This window comes from Montipora foliosa, chromosome 5 (assembly GCF_036669935.1).
Source record: "Montipora foliosa isolate CH-2021 chromosome 5, ASM3666993v2, whole genome shotgun sequence".
In the NCBI taxonomy this organism is placed as follows: Eukaryota; Metazoa; Cnidaria; class Anthozoa; order Scleractinia; family Acroporidae; genus Montipora; species Montipora foliosa.
In genome coordinates this window covers 8,307,525-8,325,024 of record NC_090873.1, presented here as the reverse complement: position 1 = coordinate 8,325,024, position 17,500 = coordinate 8,307,525, and the positions used below count along the sequence as shown (strand labels likewise).

Sequence of the window (17,500 nt, the reverse complement as noted above, 5' to 3'; positions counted from 1 at the left end):
TAGTGAGTAAAAAGGAAGCGAGGACGGACAACTTCTGACGTTAAAAAGTTAAAAAATTGAAAATTTACTAAAACGTTTCGGTCAAAGACCTTCTTCAGTTATGACAACTTTTGAATAAAAACGAAACTTAAATAAGATTTAGGCGCTAACAATTACACAATACCAAGTGACAGCTGTCAAAAAAAAGAAGAAAATGTTCTCAGGATTAATAATGTCACGCCGCACATTAGCTAAAAATAACTCAAGTTCTGGGTACCTTGACGTCGGTGGTTTCCATTTCCTATCTTTCGGAACCTGAGGTAACTGGCTGGAAACTGCAGGGTTGTCATCCGTTTCGCTATCCATAAAGAAAGCTGCCGTTCTAAGTCGGGCTTCAAAGATTTCCAAGTCGTCATAAACGCTCTGCCAATTGATGTCTTTAGGCGTTGGACAAAAAGATGGTCCTTTCTTGAGCAAGTTAACCTTGTCTACATCTATGGGCGCACTCGAAAGGTTAACAGGGTCTAACTGGTGTAGTGGGTCCACAGTGATAGAATTGGGCACTCTGCTATAGCTATCTGCTATCCCTAGCATCCCTAGGCATGCTAGGGATAACCTCTCTAAAAAAGAACGGACTGCCCTTAAAGAATTAAAAAATGACTCTGAAGTAGTCATTCGTATACAGGATAAAGGCTCTAGATTTGTATTAATTGATGTAAACGAATACGAGGAAAAAATGTTTGGTCAACTCAATAACCAGTTGCATTATAAACCTTTGCAGTTGGATCCTACCGCTAAGCATTTGGCATTAGTAGGCAATTGGTGTTCTAAATGGCTCGGAAAAGGTGAGATCTCTCCTGAAATAGCGAAGTGGGTATTGAATAAAGAATCGAAACCAGGAGTTGCTTTTGGAAATATCAAAACCCATAAAACCGGCAACCCGCTTAGACTCATTACATCTTGTTGTGGCACGGCAATTGAAAACTTGTCGGCCTTTACTGAATTTTATTTACAACCACTTGCAAGAAAATTGCCATCATTTATTAAGGACACCACCGATCTTCTTAACAAAATAGAAGACCTTAATACTAGTGGCCCTTTTCCAACTGGCACCTTACTGGTTTCGTGGGATGTAGTTTCAATGTTTCCCAACATCGATAACAAACTTGGTCTCACTGCCGTAAGGAAAGCTTTGAATGCCAAAGAAAATAAATTTCCATCCACTACTTGCATTTTAGAAGCTGTGAAAATTTGTTTGAATAGCAACCATTCTGTTTTTAAGGAGAATTTCTTTCTTCAAATTCATGGCACAGCTATGGGTCCAAAGAATGCCTGCAGTTATGCCGATCTTGCGATGGGCGAAATCGATCTCCAAGCTAAATTTTCCGGTCAGATAAAGCCGTCCTTGTGGTGGCGATATCGAGACGATGTTTTTGAGCCTTCCTGCTTTACATCAATTTACGGATTACATTAATTCTCTCTATCCTACTATTAAATTTGAGTTAGTTTACTCTGAGCGTGAGCTCCATGTATTAGATCTTACATTATACCTTATCGATGGATTTATTAGGACAGACGTCTATTCTAAACCCACAGACAGTCATTTATATCTTCCACCTTCTAGCTGCCATCCCAAGCATGTTTTCAAGGCCATTCCTTTCGGAGTAGCCACAAGATTGAAAAGAAATTGCTCTGATGAAACCTTTCTTGCCAAGAGAACAGCTGAGTACAAAGGGTACCTTCTCAATCAAGGTTATCCTTCCAAATTAGTTAATGATCAATTCTCCAAAGCCTCCGCCATTTCTAGAAATGATCTACTTAGAACTCGTGGAAAAGAAGCGAGGAAACTATTTCCGTTTGTTGTTACATTCAATCCAAATTTACCCGATGTTGGTAACATAATTAGAAAGCACTTGTTTATTCTACAATCCAACCCCAAATTAAAAGAACTCTTCGCTCGAGGCTCTGTCATACCAGCCTTCCGTCGGTCAAAAAATCTTAAAGAATTGTTAGCACCATCTCGCTTGAAAACCGCGGCAGAGGGACGAACGGATCACCACAACAATGGTTGTTTTAAATGCAATAGAAATAGATGCGATCTTTGTAAGAATTTCTTTGTGGAATCTAAATCTTTCCTTAGCTTTAAGACGGAAAAAAAATACACCATTCATTCCAGTCTTTCCTGCGATTCTAAAAACGTTATTTATTTAGCCTCTTGCAAGAAATGTCGCCTGCAATATGTGGGATCTACCACCACTGATTTTAGAATTAGGTTCCGTAATCACAAGTCTGCTATGCTTACCAACAAAACAACTTGCGAAGTAGCAGTGCATTTTAACAAAATCCCACATACCCTAGATGATTTTTCATTTCAATGCATTGATCAGGTGCAGGCTTCATGCAACTCTGAAGAAATCGATAGGCTTTTAATTACAAAAGAGGCTTATTGGAGTGCTCAGCTGTTCTCTCTAGCACCCCACGGCTTAAATAAAACGAAGGAATTTCATTCAAAAAACAGAATTTGTTACAATTAGTTTCCTTTCCAATAGTGTACATTCCTACATGATTAACCGTTCTAAGGCCCTTCTCTTGGATTTCGTCAGGCCCTTAGGTTTTAGCTGAACTCAAAGGCCCTGGCCGGGAAGCTCATTATGATTTATATTGTTTAAGGGCCCCTCTAGGGGTTTTGTTAATTTTTTTGCTTCGTTAATTTAGCTTTTTTGTCATGTACAAATTAGCACCACTTTTTGTTCTTCTTTTTTGCAATCTTATATATTTTTTTTGACAGCTGTCATTTGGTATTGTGTAATTGTTAGTGCCTAAATCTTATTTAAGTTTCGTTTTTATTCAAAAGTTGTCATAACTGAAGAAGGTCTTTGACCGAAACGTTTCAGTAAATTTTCAATTTTTTAACTTTTTAACGTCAGAAGTTCTCCGTCCTCGCTTCCTTTTTACTCACTATATATACATATATATATATAGGGAGTCTGTAAGTCGATTTTCTCGTGGAACAGTGCTCAATACGTTAAAGCAGAGCGGAATAAATACTTTAAGAGGAAAAAAGGACGCGTCCTTTTTTCCTCTTAAAGTATTTATATATGTATATATACATATATATACATACATATATATATATACATATCTATATATATACATATATACATATATATACATATATACATATATACATATATATAGGTCAAGAGTTTGTCTCTTCGTCGTTTTATTTATTATACCTAGATATATATATATAGGTCAAGAGTTTGTCTCTTCGTCGTTTTATTTATTATACCTATATATATATATATACCTATACCTATATATAGGTATATATATATGTGTATATATATATATATAGGTATATATATAGGTATATATATATATATATATATATACCTATATATATATATATATATATATATATATATATATACCTATATATATATATATATATATATACCTATACCTAAAATGCAGTTATTTATTTATATATATATATATATATATATATAGGTATATATATATGTATATATATAAATAAATAACTGCATTTTTTTTTTTTGGCCTTCTGGGCCTCATCAGTGCAGTGCTGATGTCCGGGATGGAGGTTAACCTTATAAAGCCACCCCAAATGTCCCACACATGTGGTACATCTAAGCCATGCCAGAGTGCTCAAACTAGCGAGCTATTGAGCATGCGCAATTGCTAGCGGCAATGACTCATCCCAGTAGAGTGCTCAATTTGGACATGAAAGCAAAAGCTTTGTAATGCCAAAGAGCTATATCTAACTGCATATATATATATATATGGGCTGTGAGAATTAAAACATGCCTACACGGTAATTGCCCTACAGGCCTGTTTCGTAAGGCTTGAAGGCTCACTCTTCAGGAGTTTTATTCACGCTGCTGCGTACTTATTTTTATATCACAAACACTACGTAAATTTACATACATGTTGGTGTTAGGGTGCTACGCTAATTGTGCTTTCTGAGTTCAGTTGAAATTCAACTGAACTCAGCAAGCACGTATGGTCGCTAAAAGATAACAACATAGAGCATGAAATTACATGGCAAATTGTTTGCCGCGCTACACCGTACAGCAGTTCAACTGAACGTTGTAATTTATGCTTGAGCGAGAAATTTGTCATTATCTGTGAACCGGAGCGATGTACATTGAAGAAAAGAAACGAGTTAGTATCATCATGCAGGCACCGAGCAAAGGTGCCACAACAGAACAATTAGCGTAGCACCCTAACACCAACATGTATGTAAATTTACGTAGTGTTTGTGATATAAAATAAGTACGCAGCAGCGTGAATAAAACTCCTGAAGAGTGAGGCTTCAAGCCTTACGAAACAGGCCTTTAGGGCAATTACCGTGTAGCCATGTTTTAATTCTCACAGCCCTCTCTCTCTCTCTCTCTCTCTCTCTCTCTCTCTCTCTCTCTCTCTCTCTCTCTCTCTCTCTCTCTCTCTCTCTCTCTCTCTCTCTCTCTCTCTCTCTCTCTCTCTCTCTCTCTCTCTCTCTCTCTATATATATATATATATATATATATATAGATATAGATATATATATTGAATCGCACCTACGTTCGAGGCACTATTTTATGGCAGGATCACGCCAAGACCCTGTAGATTTTTAGACTTTTATCCGTACTAGCTGTAAGTCGTTGAACTAGTCGACTGAAAGAAAAATATTACACAAGTAGATTAATGTTTTAGAATGCCGAAGATAGGCTAAAAAGGAATGGAACTGATTTCGTGAATATATACTTACAATTTGTATCTTCTAATCTACACGATCTTATGGTTTGATTTCTTCTGTTGACTGTCTTTAACGTTCTTGATCGGAGGTAAGTAAAAAAGCGATTTGCGCGTTTGCAGTACAGTGTCGATTTATATATTTCTGAATTTCTAATTAGTTGTCACCTTTCAACTCACGCAAACTTGCTGTGATAAATAAATTGCAAGAATAGTTGCATACATTAAACCAGTAAGCGAAAGAACTTAACGCGCGAAGTGCGAATCACTCCGCCCCAGTGCGGAAATTAGAAGTTACCTCTAATTGAGCAACGACTTAAACATAATCGGTATTCAATGACTCGAGATGTCACAAATAACGTAATGTCTATTACATAATGGTGGTCTATGTATTCCCCTAATTAAGAAAGGTTCGCATTTAATTCGTCTTTTGTTGCTAAAAGACACAGCTTGTGAATCGGCCTGTCGTATTCACCGTCCTGTCGTATTCACCGTCCTGAGTCTTGATTCTTGTCTTCCTAACCAAACCATCGTTTCCTGGGTATGTTGCAATGACTCGCGCCATCTTCCATTGGGATCTTTTGTGATTTGGGTCTATCTCTAGAACTAAGTCGTCGACTTGAAGGTTTTCTCTGGTGCGAAACCACTTATTTCGTGGAAGTAGATTTGGCGCAAAGTATCTCATCCAGCATCTCCAAAATTCGTTCACGCGATTTTCTGTACTTCTTAAAAGATGTCTTGGGTTGATCCTTTCTTCTGGTTGTGGTTGAGGAATTGAAAGATGATGTCCTATGAGAATATCGTTTGGAGTAATTGGCGGGCTTTCCCATATGCTGTCAGAACTTGGGTATAAAGGACGTCCATTGATGACGTAGGTTGTCTCCGCAAGAAATGTTCTCCATTGCTCTTCGGTAAAGGCTTGATTCTTGCATGTAGCGTTCAGACTTTGTCTGACTGACTTGATGAGGGTTTCCACGACGCCATTTTGATGACTGGCATGAGGGGTATTCCATTTCCATTTAAAATCGCACGAGAAATCTTCAGATAGAACACCTTCAATCTTGGGGACGTTCCAACTCGGCATTATTTCCTTTAAGTACCCTTGTGCGCCTACAAAATTTGTCCCGCAGTCGGACCAGCAAATGCACGGGTGACCACGCAAACTCGCGAAACGACGGAATGCAATCAAGAAGGCGTCAGATGTTTTGTCGGTCACAAGTTCTAAGTGGACAGCTCTTGTTGTCATGCAGGTGAAAATGATTACTTGGGCCTCCTTGAGCGTTTTACGATTAAGCTTGATGTGCAATGGTCCAAACATGTCCATGGCGGTGTTGAAGAATGGCGGGGTGCCTACTGCAACTCGCAAGGATGGGATTTGTCCCATGAGTTGTTCCAATGGCTTCTTTCGGAGCTTCCTACAAGTAATGCACTTTGTTGTGAGTGCTTTGGACATACCACGAACTCCAATGATCCAGTACTTTCTCCTTGCCTCGTTAATTAGGCTTTTGTACCCACAGTGTCCGCGTCTTTCATGGAGGTCACGTAATAGCAAGATGACAAGAGGGTGATCGCGTGGAAGGATAACTGGGTTTCTTAATTCTTCTGGCAGCGATCTGACATCTTCGAGTCGTCCATGAGCTCGAAGTAATCCGTTTTCGTCCAGCTTCGGAGTTAATTTCTTGTCAATGACAGAGGGATCTAGGTGTGCCTGACTCCACTTGAATAGCTGTTTCTCCGAGCCTTGCAATTCTTGAACAGTGATTGAACCTGTCTTAACATTCTCTTTTCTCGCATTCTGGATAAATCGGCGAACGTAAGCGAGTGTTCTCCGTATCTTTGAAAATGTAGAACAGGTATTCAACAGTTGATGAAAAACGGGGTTAGTATCTTCTTCAGACTTATCCAGATCAACTTTGGTTTGAAATTCCGCTATGGCTGCCTCGTGTTGCATTGGCGTTTTAGTCTTCTCGATTTTCACTTCCATCAAGACACCAGCTTTTGCTGTAGGTTCGATGGGGGTTCTAGCTTCAAATTTAGGCCATTGTCCTTCGGGTAACTGCAGGAAAGAGGGTCCCTTTATCCAGTCTTCTAGTTGCGATGGCTCTATTCCTCTAGTGAGGATGTCGGCTGGATTGAACTTTGACCTGATGTATCGGAAGTCTTCCACCCCAACAGTTTCTTGGATTTCTGCTACTCGACTTGATACGAAAGGTTTGAATTGGCGTGATGGGGTCTTAATCCAAGAAAGGACAGTAGAAGAGTCCACCCAGAAGATCCTCTTGCTGTCGTGGATGTTCGCAAACTGTAGAGACTTTCTGCAGGTTTCATATATCCTTGCAAGTGTTAAACAGCCCATGAGCTCCAGTCTCGGGATCGTTTTTCTCTTTAGTGGGGCAACGAAGGACTTGACTAAAACAGGAACGCACTTGTAACTTCCGTTCTGTAACTCCCATCGGAGGAAAATGACCGCTCCGTAAGCTTTTTCGCCACCATCACAGAATCCATGAATTTGTGGTACCCCAATCGCGTGGTTTGGTTTTAACTTGCGATCGAATTCGACTGTTAAGAGGTGATTCATGGCTTGCAAATTCTCCATCCACTTGCTCTTGACTGCTGTAGGTAAGGTTTCGTCCCAATTGTAGCCTGAATGCCATAAGTCCTGCAAGTCGATCCTAAATTTAATAGCTACCGGCATCACAAGACCGATTGGGTCCCACAATTGTCCAATAAGACCCAGGCAACGTCTCTTTGTCAAAAGATCCATCTGGTCGAGTTCGTTCCTTTTCAGGGAAAACTTGTCTGTTTGTTTATCCCATCTTAGACCAAGAAGATCTGCCCAGCGTTCACCGTTGGACTGGTCAATCTCCGCACAATTTGAATGCCAAGCTTTAATCTGGAAATGGCCTTTCTTAAGAATGGCGTCAATGTCGTTGATAATCTGTTTTGCTTCCGTTGTAGTTGCTTTGGAACTTCCGATGTCATCCACGTACATATGGTCTTGAAGTTCTTTCGATGCTTCTGGGAACTCGGCTTGAGATATCTTTGCTAGTGTGTTGATGGCATTCGTTGCTATGTCGCGAGCTGGCTTATCTCCAAAGTTCAACCTGAGCCATTGGTATACTGTTGGCGAGTTGCTAATCTTACTCCTCCAAAGGAACCTGTGGAAAACCTGGTCGTCGGGATGAACCAAGATTTGATTGAACATTTTGCGTATATCACCGATAAAGGCTACTTCGTTCCATCTCCATGCTGCCAAAACATCCAGGAGACTGTTGGTGTAGTTTGGCCCTTTCTCTAGGTAATCATTAAGGGATAAACCGTCGTGACCTTTCGAAGATGAGTCAAAGACAAGTCGAACTTTTGTCGTTCTTTCCGGTGTGAACACGGCTTGTAAGGGTAAGTACCATTCAGGCTTGCTATGATCAATCTGGTCAGGAGAGACTTGAATCACGTAGTCCTGCTCTAGAAGCTTTTGGACTTCCTCATTGACAACATCGAGACACCCCTTTTTCTGGAATGACCTCTCCGTGGAAAACAGCCTTTTCAGTGCAATGCCATAGTTACTTTGTTTGGGAGGGCGCGCTTCCGTCCAGGGCATCTTAACTTGTATTCTTCCGTCAACCAGGGTAGTTGAGGCTGCGAGGGACTTAACGAACTTGCTTTCGCGTATCTCGTTTTCGCTACACGTACAAAGGTTGGTCGGTTTGACGCCAAGGAGGTCTTGGTGAAGAAGTTCTTTGATGTCGTCTACGACATTTGCTGTTCTGATTTCAACCGACTGAATTTCTGAAGTAGTAGAGTTGTTCTTTTAAAACTGTCCCATAACGTACCAACCAAAACAGTTTCGTTTCGCAACAGGTTCCCCTGGCTCTCCGGACACTGTGTGGATATCAATGAAGGCTTCTACAAAGTCTGTACCGACAAGGAGATCTATGGCGCCACGCGAAAGGTGTAGTTTATCACAAACGTGCTTGAGATGAGGGTAGTGTCGCACTAATTCTTTGGAAAGCGTTTTTGCTTTACTGCAGGGCCTTGTAACAGTGTACACTTGAAGGGTCTTCTTAATATCCTCGTCAGCAGGTGAGGCAACAGTGATGTCGATTATCTGTGATGCTTCACTTTTCTTCTTCCCACCAGCCAAATTCATGGTCAGATGTGTTGCTGATCCACTCAACCTAAGTCGTCTGGCTGCATTCTTTGAGAGAAGACTGGTATTGGATCCAGAGTCTAACATCGCAAGGACTTCAACAAATTCTCCGTTTCCGTTCATGACTCCAACTTTTTGAACAGGGCACAAACCAGTCATGAGCTTTAACTTTTCTTTGTGATGAACAGCATTTTCTTGGATGTTACCATTTGATGTACTCGAGGGGGCCTGGCACTGACTTTGGAAAGAAGATGCGCTTGGATTTGGACTTGAGCTTGTTTCACCAATCTTGTCATTATGAAGAGAACGGTGATGATTTTTTCTGCATTTGTCGCACGTTGAACCGTCTGGTTTCCTGCAGCTGCTTGTATGATGCTTTCTAAGACATTTACGACATCGCCAATGTTGCTTTACAATCTCCCATCTCTGACTGATAGCTAACTCCTGGAACACTGGACAGGCAGCGAGGTGATGTTTTGTTTTACAGTTAAGTGGACAGGTGTCATCATCGGGTTCTTCGCCACTTGCGGCATTGTTCTCAGTTTTCCTTGGGGTCCTGAATCGGCGACTCTCGTTTCTGTCTTCAGACACGGTGTTATTCTTGCCCCTTGAGCGGACACTTGCTTCTACGTGCAACCAGGTGATGAGGTTACTGACAGTTTCCTCTTTACCTTCTCTTTTCATTTCTCTTCCAAAATGAGAATTATCGTTCGGATCGAGCTTGGACAAAAGTTGAGACATAAGAAATGGCGCTTCCGAAGACTCCAACACCGGACACCCATTATCTTCCATATCATTCGCGTAGGATATTGTCGTGGCGAAGTGCGTGAACGACCTGGAGTCTCGTTTTACGGGCTTAAGGCTATTTATTTCGAGGAGCAGTTCGTCCATTAGTTTACGTTTGTCTGCAAATTCTGTGTCGAATATATTCCACGCGCTATCAATGGTTTTGCAAGTTTTTACCTGGTCAGACCACCACGATCCTCTCGGCAATGCATTTCGGAACCGTTGCAGTTGTTCGTCTTTATCTTGATCGTATTTCTTCATCCAATGATTGAATTCTTTTCTCCAGGTAGCATAGGATCTGCGACTGCCGTCCCATGTTGGTACCGGTAATCGTTGCAGACCACTAGTGTTTGGTTTTGACCTTAAGGTGTCCGCCATTTTCGTCACTGCTGATGTCATGGATGACATTGAAGCTGTCAAGGTCTTCAACGTTTCAGAGTCTTTTGAAGACGTTTCTGTGGAATCTTGTTCCTTTTGATAGGCAGCAAATTTTAAGGCAATCTGAAGGAAATCAGCTTTTACTTTGTCTCCAAGTTTCTTTGTTGTCAACAATGGTTCCTCCTCCGCGGTAATACCTTCATCAACCAATCTGTCTAAAATGGTTTCTTGTTGCTTCTTGATGAACCTGTATCTTGTCTCCACTTGATTGAATGCTGCCTCTAAGGTTTTTAACTCTGGCCTCACTGAAAAGATTATTTCAAATTCTTCTATTAATTCGTAGAAGATCGTTACCGCGTTTTCCATTTTCCCTGCGAGGGTCTTTGCGTCTACTTTAGGCGGCATCTTTGTAGGCTCGATGCAAAGTTCGGAGATTCGGTATCTTCGGCGTGGATGATTTACACCATTGATTTGGCGGGATCCTCTGGACAAATTTCGACTGAATCGCACCTACGTTCGAGGCACTATTTTATGGCAGGATCACGCCAAGACCCTGTAGATTTTTAGACTTTTATCCGTACTAGCTGTAAGTCGTTGAACTAGTCGACTGAAAGAAAAATATTACACAAGTAGATTAATGTTTTAGAATGCCGAAGATAGGCTAAAAAGGAATGGAACTGATTTCGTGAATATATACTTACAATTTGTATCTTCTAATCTACACGATCTTATGGTTTGATTTCTTCTGTTGACTGTCTTTAACGTTCTTGATCGGAGGTAAGTAAAAAAGCGATTTGCGCGTTTGCAGTACAGTGTCGATTTATATATTTCTGAATTCCTAATTAGTTGTCACCTTTCAACTCACGCAAACTTGCTGTGATAAATTGCAAGAATAGTTGCATACATTAAACCAGTAAGCGAAAGAACTTAACGCGCGAAGTGCGAATCATATATATATATATATATATATATATATATATATATATATATATATATATATATATATATTATATATATATGCGAGAGCGGTGCGGAGCTGCGAACAGCTCCGAGTAACTCCCCAGCATACAGGGTCCTGCTGAGATTTACTCGGAGAAAAAGAAGCTAACCAATCCCACTCGAAATGTACTTAGGGACTGTTCACAAAGTCAAAACATCGAAGCTGGTAAATATTGTAAAAGTCAATAACTCGCCTCGCCTCGGCGCTGGAGGAACGGTATGCATTTTCCACGCCAGCCGCAGAATTAATCTTGTTCACAATGACACCATTTACTCTTTATAAACATTATTTACATTTCGCTCTTTTCCTTGATCGAGAGGCCAATGTTCGAGAAAGCTTTTTACATAGATCGTTTCAAATTAACTCTTTTGGATTAAGGACGTTCGTGCTAATTGTTTGTGCGCAACTTTTACTGCGTAGGTAACGCGACTGTAATATGTCACGCATTATTTCAAGCATTAGTTAAGATCTTATAGCGACAAAAAGGCCAGGGAAAAATTTCCATGTCGGCTAAAGAATGGCACATTTATTTCCAATACATCATGAAACGTTAGTTAACTTAAAGAGAAAGGACCAGGAGGCTGGAAAAAGCCGCTAATCGAGTCGTGGTTGAAAGTTTTGAAAACTCGAGGAAGGTTAGTTTTAGTCAGCGACGTTGCATTAGTTTAATGGGGTTGGTTTTTTAAAACATTTTTATTACCTTACGAACTTCATAGTTTAAAACGAATGCATGTTTTTCAAGTTCTTTTCCTTTACTTTCATGAAAATATAGGCTCGATTACCAGCTGCTGTTTCGGGAAGTGAGCCCGCGCTCACTCCCGATGATGTTCTGTCGTTTGTTTGTTTAAAGAGAACTATTTCTCTCAAATATAGCAAACAATTTCTTATCTGCTAAGTGCATCCATAGCGGCAAGAATATTAGTTAAGTATTACGTGAAGTAATTTGTGTCGAAAGGATCAGCTTGTACAGTAAGATGGTTTTGTTTAATTCGTACAGAATGATGGTGCGTTGTTTCGTTTCAGGGGCACCCAACGACCAATTCGTTATAAAATGTATTATACCCCAGCTAATGAAAATAAATGTTATTAAGGCATTTTCAGGTGTTTTTCAGTGTTGCTGGGAAAACATTAACTGTTCCTTTTTCCCAGCAAGACACACAAGAAATTTCCCAGCCAGCTAGATAAAATTGGTTGGTTTCCTAGCCAGTTGATCAAATTTATTTCCCAGCCAGGAAGTCGGCGCGCTTTCAAATGCTGCGATCCAAAACGACCGAACAAAAGCAACAAAACCGGGACAAAACATTTTTTTTTCCACAAGCGCAATCACTCTGACCAGCCGTCGTATGTTTTTGACTATTCTTTGGGAGAGGAAAGGGGTTCTTTTTTTTTTTTTTTAGTCGTCCTCAGTCTTCAGAGTTTTTCTACGGCCAGCTCGGGTTGAAATGCTAGAAAAGTCAGCATTTCCCAGGCAAAACCTCTATCAATAACAAAATTTCCCAGCCAGCTCATCGAAACACCTGTATTTTTGCCAGCCAGCAAGATTCCTCTGGGGAACAGATAATGTGAGGAACAGATTCGTTGGGTGCCCCTGTCGTTTTCAAAACAACTTCTTTGGATTAAGGTTACGATGGCGTTTGTTTTTTTTAAGATAACTATTTCTCGAAAATATAACAAATTCTTAATTGTAATCTTCTGCCTTTCGCTTCGAAGCAGGGGTACTTTGCTAAACTATCAACTTGTAATAAACATTGTCAAGTAACGCATTTCAAATTAAGCTTCGATGATCGAAGAACAAGCGTTTATATCGACTTGTAATTAGAGTGTATTTTTTCTTTTAATAAAGCGTTTCAGTGTATGTTGCTTGCTCACTGCACCACAATGTTGTGAACCCATTTTGAAACCAAGTAAATATTCCCGTTTCACACTGCAATGGTCTCAAGCGATTCTCAAAATCCAAATTAAGAAAACCTTGAACTACATTCAAAATACTCCCGTCTCGTTTGAAAACAAATGGTCCGTAGTGATTTGAAATTGTAGAACCATTGCTGCTTCCTTTTTTTCAAGCCTTTTCTAATGAAAGTACATTTCATTAGCTTTCAATGCATGTATAGTTTATGGCTGTTGCACCTAACAAAGTGCGTTAAAAAATAATTGGCGAACGACACCCGCGAAGATCTACCGTAACCTTCAATAGGAGATTGTCTGTTGTCTGTAGCCTTCGTGAGACTAGAATTTTCTTCATTGCATTGGCTAACACTAACATTTACAAAACCAAAGACTAAAATGGCCCTTTTCCTGCAGTTAAATTACATATCCTCACAGGGATTACCCTTTAAGCCCTCATCAGTTTCTTAATTTACTTAATGTGAGAAAATTCCCTGTGTCGTTGCCACTCCACTGTTCAAATTCCAGGTTCCTCTCGTTGCCACTTTAATGCAAAAAGGAGCCTTCCTGACACGAGCTTGTTTGCTAGTGTAAACAGACTGTGATTCAGCATGCATAAAAGCTAACCTTAGGCCTAATTAGGACTAAACAAAAGTTTTTAGACCCAAGGTTAGGTTTTATGAATGTTGGTTTCTAAAATCTTAAATTTAGGATGTTCCAAACTTAACTCGAACTCTACGACATAACTCTATGAAAATAACTCTAAGAATAGCTGTCCCCAGTAATTACACTTATATGGCATTGTTTCCTTTTCCTTCATCTGTGCTTTCGTCTGTTTCAATAACAATGGAATTAACTGGGCTGACGTGACAGTTTGCCCATGCGCAGAGACGTGAAACTCTCCCTTTAATGCAACCATAACACCTCACAAATATTCAAGATGGCGGCACCTGTGATATTTAAAGTGACAAAAACCGATGCTAAAATTTACCTTTTTCTGTTAGGAAATTTTTTTTAAAGAAAAAAATTGGTTCCGAACATTATTTGGTATTTTTCGGTGGGAGTCGATGTTCCGTTTAAGAATGGACCTTTTCCGCTTGTACATTTTGTTTTCCCAATACAGATCATGTGATAATACTCAGGAGGCTTGGTCCTTTGTTTTGTTCATTAAAAAGAGTGCATGCAGGCATATTCATGCTTGCATGCCCTCATTTTTAATGAGCAAAACAAAAGACCAAACCTCCTGAGTATTATCACATGATCTGTATTGGGAAAACAAAATGTACAAGCCAAAAAGGTCTATTGCGAATGATTTTCAAAGTATTTTGAGTTACTCACCCCATGATATGTTGACATAGCCCCCAAATATATACTGGTTCACCTTGATTATGGTAACAGTTGGCCCTTTTCCATCACACAGAGAGTGAAAGGTCGAACTAGCCCAGCCGTCCCTTGAAGCACGCCAGCAGAGTTTCCAGAAACTATTGCTTTGTGATACTGGCTTCAGCCATTCGCTCAGTTGGACCAGGTACGCTGCATTGCTTCCAATAATGACAGACTTTCCTAAGCCCTTTCCAATCTCTTCTGTTGAACGAACAAACCATTCCATTTAGATCATAACCCCCAAGATCCGTGGTACAGCGGATCAATTCCAATGGATACCATATTGGGAAGAAGAATGTCACCCGCCCGTTAAGGAGAGCTTGTGAAGGTTTCCGTCTCTCGTTCGTACCATTCTTCTCATAGGATACAACGTCCGCATTGCACAAGGAGGAGAACGAGAAGACATAAACGCGAAACACTAACGATGGTGGTAGAAGGTTATAATTCAGCCTGTGGACAGGGCCTTTGTGCAAACAAGCAAAAACAGAGGTTTTTAAAAAGGCAAATAACACTGTTTAACTCTTCGTCACTGGAGTGTTTGCTTTAACTATCGGTCACATGATCTTAAAATACGTGACCATTTTCGTGAGCCGTAAAAAGGGGGTAGCCCCCATCCCTGTTAAGTGATGGACTTGATTTCCTGATGGATAGAACTTCCTTAACCTCGAATTTACCCTTGGGTTCTTCTCTACCAATATAACTTTTTTTTTGGTACTTCCCCAAAACATCAAGTGAGTAATAAATAAAACTGTCAGCATCCGCGGTCGCGATAGTACCTTTATTAGACTGGAGTTTACCTGAGCAGTTTTTTCCGTCTCCTTCGCTTCCCTTTTTGCAAGTGCAAATGTAAGATCCCATGGTATTGGTACATGTGGCATTCACGTGGCACTCATTTTCAGATGAACATTCGTCAATGTCTGAAACGAAATGAACTCAACGAATGGAACTCGAGGACTGCACTTTTAACCTCTTATTCCAAAGAAAACAACATAGCGCCCACAAGGAAGTAGACGTGTGCTAAGACATCACGTGACTAATTGGCACACAAACCGTGCAAAACAAAACTGTCAGCATCAGTCGCGATAATACTTTCATTAGACTGGACTTTACCTGAGCAGTTTCTTCCGTCTCCTACATATCCCTTTTTGCACGTGCAATTGAAAGATCCTATGGTATTCGTACATGTGGCATTCACGTGACACTCGTTTTCAGATGAACACTCGTCAATATCTGGAACAAAATGAACACCAAAAAGCGAACTCGACGAATGCACGTCAAAGAAAAAAATATGGCGACGAGAACAAGGTCAACGTGCGCGAAACCGTCAAATGATTAATAAGGCTCGCAAAACAAAACTGTCAGCATCAGTCGCGATATTACCTTCATTACACGTTTTGGACTAACCTGTGCAGTTTCTTCCGTCTCCTTGATATCCACTATTGCAAGTGCAAGTGTAAGATCCCATGGTATTCATACATGTGGCATTCACGTGACACTCGTTTTCAGATGAACACTCGTCAATGTCTGAAACCAAATCAACACAACAAAGCGAACTCGAGGACTGCACTTTCAAACTCTTATTGGCAATCCTGTCATAATATTCTCTACTTTCTCAAATTCCCCCCCGCCCCCAACTTAAATATTTTGCATAATCATTGTTTTTGATTTCTCTTGGGACATGACGATGTCTCAAGAGAAATCGAAAACAATGCCTATCCAAATTTTTGGAGGGTAAAAGAGGTGTATTATGGGATTTGAGAAAGTAGAGAATGAGTAGAATTTCTCTGTTTTATTTTTGTTTTTTTTCCTGTGTCGGAAAATGGAAAAGTTGCGCCATAGTTCTTTCCTGTCACTCCCCTGCTAAGTATTGTCTTTGTGCCTAGAGTCTTCTGCCCGTATCTTTGGTAGGTTTCAGGGGGTAGTAGAAATACGTAGATTTTATCCGGTGGACAAAGTACAAGCAATGGCGATGAAGCCGATGTAACGCGAATGGTGTTTTATTGGATCTTTAAACAAAGTATACCCTTATGGAGCTCAAGAATGGATCGTCGATTCCATAAACAAGACAAGCGGTGAAAAATTAATATCTGGAATCTTAAAAGCGACCAATAATGGACTTCGACAACAATTGCATCTTTCGCCGTCAGATATCAAAGTTAGCTGTCTTTCTACTATTTTACTAACTTTAGTGCTATGTACAACACTGAACCCAAACGTCAAATTCTCCGGTAACTTTTCTGGGTTGGATATGGGTTTAACAAACTCAGAGAAGGAATCCAACACGTTGAGTGGATCTGTGTTTACAATTGTCTGGCTATTTATAATTTTCTTTATTTTCACTCAACTCTGCACAGTCTTCAGGTAAAAAAACAATTAGACATTGGACTAAATCTTTTTAGTAAAGAATTTTTTGAAAGAAAGCTTGCTGTCCAGTTTTTGCTTTATTATTCAAGGAAATGTTTCTTCAGTAAAGGGTTTGATCCTGAACACTGGTGGGAAATTTATTTAGGTGCGTGTGGTTTTTGACACAGCGTGTGATGCTTGTTTCAACGCACGCAACGAAATAGGAAAGTTTCTTCTTCCCTCTAATAGTAAATATGTTGTTGGTTTGAATAAAATTCTTGGCTGAAAAGGTTTTTGTGAGATTTTCTGTCTTTGTGGATTGATCGTGTTCGAACTTAACTAATTTGAATATGTGGGTTGATATTTCATATGCAAGTTGTTTTTATAAAGATGATATCAGGCTATTTAACTCAAAATGGCACGTTCGATTCTTTAGAATCCGTCAGATTAATCACGGAGCTACTTGGCTAAAACGAACTAACAGAACATTTCGTAAGACTCAACTTGTTAGATGGGATCTTACCGTTTTTGCAGTCTCGTCCGGTGAATCCGGCGTTGCAGATACACTTGTAGCTGTTCTCTTCGTACAGTGCCAGACACGTTCCACCGTTCTTACAAGGCCAACCGCTACATGGTGACTACAAAGAATTGCAAGAGATTTATTTGATACAATTATAATAGACTAGCGTCGAATGTAAGGCTAAATCTCGATTGCTATGAGTTTGTCTTAAACCTCAGTCAGCGGCAAAGCCATGCAATGACTTGATAAGTCCCATTTAACGTAGCGAAACCTTCATCTTCCAATTCAAGAACTAATTTGACAAGTGATTATTAAAAAGGTG

The 17,500-nt window shown here is 40.1% G+C and overlaps 1 protein-coding gene across 5 annotated transcripts in view; it reads right to left on the bottom strand.

Moving 5' to 3' along the window:
• Positions 1-17,500, bottom strand: part of LOC138003529 (epidermal growth factor-like protein 6) — a 120,404-nt gene that overhangs the window by 4,031 nt on the left and 98,873 nt on the right. For 3 of the 5 annotated variants that reach the window (XM_068849645.1, XM_068849644.1, XM_068849646.1), the window contains exons 3-7: positions 17,182-17,296; positions 15,720-15,839; positions 15,426-15,545; positions 15,113-15,232; positions 14,271-14,516 (exon numbers count right to left, since the gene is read on the bottom strand). In XM_068849645.1, the coding sequence (XP_068705746.1) occupies positions 14,271-14,516; positions 15,113-15,232; positions 15,426-15,545; positions 15,720-15,839; positions 17,182-17,296 (721 nt within the window). The remainder of the gene's footprint in view (positions 1-14,270; positions 14,517-15,112; positions 15,233-15,425; positions 15,546-15,719; positions 15,840-17,181; positions 17,297-17,500) is intronic. The other 2 variants (XM_068849647.1, XM_068849643.1) reach the window with 2 other exon arrangements.